At 64.6% G+C, this 4,668-nt stretch overlaps 1 protein-coding gene across 1 annotated transcript; it reads right to left on the reverse strand.

Annotated features, from left to right (window-relative positions):
* Positions 1-842: 842 nt before the first annotated feature.
* LOC113941485 (RAS protein activator like-3-like) lies at positions 843-3,652 on the reverse strand (the record flags this gene model as incomplete). The annotated part of the gene is given in 4 exon segments (XM_027632639.1): positions 843-875; positions 877-951; positions 1,814-2,356; positions 3,554-3,652. Coding segments are annotated over 4 exon segments (750 nt in total), but the record flags the coding sequence as incomplete, so codon positions are not given.
* Between the last annotated feature and the right edge of the window lie 1,016 nt (positions 3,653-4,668).

A 4,668-nucleotide genomic window follows, 5' to 3' on the forward strand; every position in this document is an offset into this window, starting at 1 on the left:
CCCCATGGATGGTCTGGGGGTGTCCCACTGTCCATGAGGGGACAGACCGACCCCTGGGGGTGTCCCACTGTCCATGAGGGGACAGAGCGGCCACCGGCACAGGGATATCTGGGATGTGTCCCCATGGAGGGTCTGGAGGTGTTCTGCGAGGGGACCAATCAACCACCAGCACAGGGATGGGTGGGACAAGCCCCCACCATATCCCCATGGACGGTCTGGGGGTGTCCCACTGTCCATGAGGGGACAGACCGACCCCTGGCACAGGGATATCTGGGACACGTCCCCATGGAGGGTCTGCGGGTGTCCCACTGCCCATGAGGGGACAGACAGGCCACTGGCACAGGGATAGCTGGGATGTGTCCCCATGGAGGGTCTGGGGGTGTCCACGAGGGGACAAACCGGCCACTGGCACAGGGATAGCTGGGACACATCCCCATGGATTGTCTGGGGGTGTCCCACTGTCCGTGAGGGGACAGACCGACCCCTGGCACAGGGATAGCTGGGATGTGTCCCCATGGATGGTGTGGGGGTGTCCTGTGAGGGGACCAACTGGCCACCAGCACAGGGACGGCCAGGACACGTCCCAAGGGATGGTCTGGGGGTGTCCCAAAGCCCGTGAGGGGACCAATCGGTCACCAGCACAGGGATGGGTGGGACAAACCCCCACCACGTCCCCATGGATGGTCTGGGGGTGTCCTTCAGCCCCAACGCCCCGTAACGCCCTATAACACCCACACGTCCCTCCCAGGGCGTCCTGCACCCGTCACACCCCGGGATGTCCCCCAAGACCTGCTCCCCCGGCGTACCCAGCGTGTCCTGGAGGTACTTGCCCCCCACCAGCTTCATGTACTCGTCGATGGCCTTGGTGGCCAAGGTGTTCTCGCGGAAGATCAGGGCCTCGCGCTCGTCGAACCGGTCCAGCTCGGCCACGCCGAGGTCGATGAGGAACGACTGCCAGGGGACGTGATCGAGGGCTTGGTGGCACCTGTGGCCCCCCCCAAATGGCTCGGCCAACTTCCCCCCCCCCGGATCTTCTGGCACTGCCCTGAGTTGTGTTTCTATCCCTCCAATCCCATCCCAACTCATCCGTCCCATCCTGTTCCGACTCAACCCAACCCAACCCATTTATCCCATCCCATCCATTCCAACACAACTCATCTATCCCATCCCACTCCAACCCACCCAACCCATTCCATCCCATCCCATCCCATCCCATCCCATCTCATCCAATCCCATCCCGACCCAACTTATCTATCCCATTCCAAACCAACCCAACCCATCCATCCTATCTCAACAAACTCAACTTATCCATCCCATTCCAACCCAACTTATCCATCCCATTCCAAAACAACTCAACTCATCTATCCCATCTCATCCTAACATAACTTATACATCCCATTCCAGCTCATCCATTCCATCCCATTCCATCCCAACCCATCCGTCCCATTCCATCCCAACCCAACTTATCCATCCCATTCCATCCCAACCCAACCCATCCATCCCATCCCATCCCATCCCATCCCATCCCATCCCATCCCATCCCATCCCATCCCATCCCATCTTGTCCATCCCAGTCCAACCCAACCCAACCCAATCCACCCATCCCATCCCAAACCAACTTATCCATCCCATCCCAACCCATCCCATCCCAACCCACCCCATCCCACCCATCCCAACCCAACGCATCCCATCCCAACCCACCCATCCCACCCATCCCATCCCATCCCGCCCCATCACCCCGAGGTGCCCCTCCCGCCCCAACGCCCACACCCCCGGCTCCCCTCCCATCCTCCCCCACCCTCCCGGTGCCCACCTTGGCCTTGCCGGTGCTCTGCAGGACGCGCACCAGGGCGCCGGCCAGCTCCTCCTTGTGCCGGGCGGCGATGGCGGGCTCCAGGCGGGCGCAGAGCTGGCGGTAGTGGAAGGTGATGAACTCGGCCAGCTCCTTGTAGCGCACGATGGGCAGCACCCGCACCTCGCGGTACCGCCCGCGCACCCGCAGCGCCGGCGCCCGCTCGCCGCCGCCGCCGGGCCCGTTCAGGGCGTACCAGCGCTCCAGCGGCTGCCGCGCCGCCGCCAGCTCGGCCAGCGGCACCGTCACCGCGGCCACCGGCGGCCCGGTGGGGTGGTCGTCGCGGCACAGAGCCAGCGTGAGGGCGCGGGCGGGCGGGAGGGCGGCCAGATGGAAGAGCTCCCCCCAGAAGAGCCCCCCGTCGGCGCCCGCCACCTTGGCCGTGGTGCGGGCGAAGAGCGTCCCGTCCAGCTGGAGGTGGCAGCGCAGGCGGCGCCGCGGGGGCAAATCCCGGCCCTCGTACACCCACAGGCTCAGGGACAGCTCCAGGCGCTCGCAGCTGTCCTGCGGGGACGGGGAGTCGGGCGTGGGGACGGGGGGACGGGGTGTGTGGGGATGGCAGGGGACACGTGTGGGATGGAGGGGACACGTGTGGGATGGAGGGGACATGTGGATGTGGGGACGGGATGTGTGGGGACAGCAGGGGATGAAGGGACACGTGTGGGAGGGAGGGGACATGTGGATGTGGGGATGGGGTATGTGGGGACATGGAGGGAAAAGGGGACATGTGTGGGGTGGAGGGGACATGTGGATGTGGGGACGGGATATGTGGGGACATGGAAGGACATGGGGACATGTGTGGGATGGAGGGGATGTGGATGTGGGGATGGGGGGACAGGATGTGTGGGGACAGCAGGGAACGAGGGGACACGTGTGGGATGGAGGGGACATGGAGGGACGGGGGAACATGGAGGGACGGGGGGACATGGAGGGACAGGGGGACATGGAGGGATAGAGGGGACATGGGTGGGACACGTGGGAATGGTGGGGATGTGGAGGTGCTGGAAGGGACATCGAGGCACGGGAGGGGAGGTGGAGACAGGAGGGCATAGGGAGGGACGGGGTGTCCCTGCAGTGTCCCTGTGGTACCCCCATGGTATGTCCGTGGTGCCCCCATGGTATCCCTTTGGTATCCCCATGGTATCCCTTTGGTGTCCCCGTGGTGTCCCTTTGGTGTCCCCATGGTATCCCTGTGGTGTCCTCACCGTGTCCCCATGGTGTCCCCATGGTTTCCCTGCAATGTCCCCGTGGTGTCCCCGTGGTGTCCCTTTGGTATCCCCACGGTGTCCCTTTGGTGTCCCCATGGTGTCCCTCTGGTGTCCCTGTGGTATCCCCGTGGTGTCCCCACCGTGTCCCCACGGTGTCCCCATGGTGTCCCCATGGTGTCCCTGTGGTATCCCCATGGTATGTCCGTGGTGCCCCCATGGTATCCCTTTGGTATCCCCATGGTGTCCCTTTGGTATCCCCGTGGTGTCCCTTTGGTATCCCCATGGTGTCCCTTTGGTGTCCCCATGGTATCCCTGTGGTGTCTCCACCGTGTCCCCAATGGTATCCCCATGGTTTCCCTGCAATGTCCCCGTGGTGTCCCCGTGGTGTCCCCGTGGTATCCCCGCAGTGTCCCCACGGTATCCCTTTGGTATCCCCACGGTGTCCCTTTGGTATCCCTGTGATGTCCCCGTGGTGTCCCCGCGGTGTCCCCACCTTGTTGGGCCGTGCTGTCCGGCGCAGCTCCTCGATCCATCGGTCGCGCTCGGCCAGGGAGGTGCAGCCGAAGGAGCTGCTGCCCTGGCCCGTGATCACCTGCGGGCACGGGGGGGGGTGTGGGGGGCACCCCGGGCTGCCCGGGGGGCTGCGCTGGGGGCTCGGGGTGCCCGTGGCCGAGGGTTGGGCTGGGGTGTCCTTTTGGGGTGCCCTGGGTGCCCCTTCATGGGTTTGGGTGCCCTGGGGTGCCCTGGGTGCTCTTTTAGGGTGCCCCATGTGCCCCTTCATGTGTTTGGGTGCCCTGGGTGCTCCTTTGAGGGGTCTGGGTGCTCTGGGGTGCCCTGGGTGCTCTTTTAGGGTGCCCCATGTGCCCCTTCATGGGTTTGGGTGCCCTGGGTGCTCCTTTGAGGGGTCTGGGTGCTCTGGGGTGCCCTGGGTGCTCTTTTAGGGTGCCCCGTGTGCCCCTTCATGGGTCTGGGTGCTCTGGGGTGCCCTGGGTGCTCTTTTAGGGTGCCCCGGGTGCCCCTTCATGGGTTTGGGTGCCCTGTGTGCCCCTTCATGGGTCTGGGTGCTCTGGGGTGCCCTGGGTGCCTTCACAGGGTGTTCTGGGTGCCCCTTCATGGGTTTGGGTGCCATGGGGGCTCCTTTGAGGGGTCTGGGTGCTCTGGGGTGCCCTGGGTGCTCTTTTAGGGTGCCCCATGTGCCCCTTCATGGGTCTGGGTGCTCTGGGGTGCCCTGGGTGCCTTCACAGGGTGTTCTGGGTGCCCCTTCATGGGTTTGGGTGCCCTGGGGGCTCCTTTGAGGGGTCTGGGTGCTCTGGGGTGCCCTGGGTGCTCTTTTAGGGTGCCCCATGTGCCCCTTCATGGGTCTGGGTGCTCTGGGATGCCCTAGGTGCCCCTTTGAGAGGTCTGGGTGCTCTCGGGTGCCCTGGGTGCTCTTTTAGGGTGCCCTGGTGTGCCCTGGGTGCATCTCCAGGGTGCTCTGGGTGCCCCTTTGAAGGGTCTGGGTGCTCCTGGGTGCCCCTTTAGGGTGCTCTGGGTGCCCCTTTAGGGTGCCTGTGATGCCCTGGGTGCCTCTCCAGGATGCCTGAAGTGGCCTGGGTGTCCCTCCAGGGA

The sequence above is a fragment of the Corapipo altera genome, unplaced genomic scaffold (genome assembly GCF_003945725.1).
Source record: "Corapipo altera isolate COAL_440 unplaced genomic scaffold, ASM394572v1 59270, whole genome shotgun sequence".
Lineage (NCBI taxonomy): Eukaryota > Metazoa > Chordata > Aves > Passeriformes > Pipridae > Corapipo > Corapipo altera.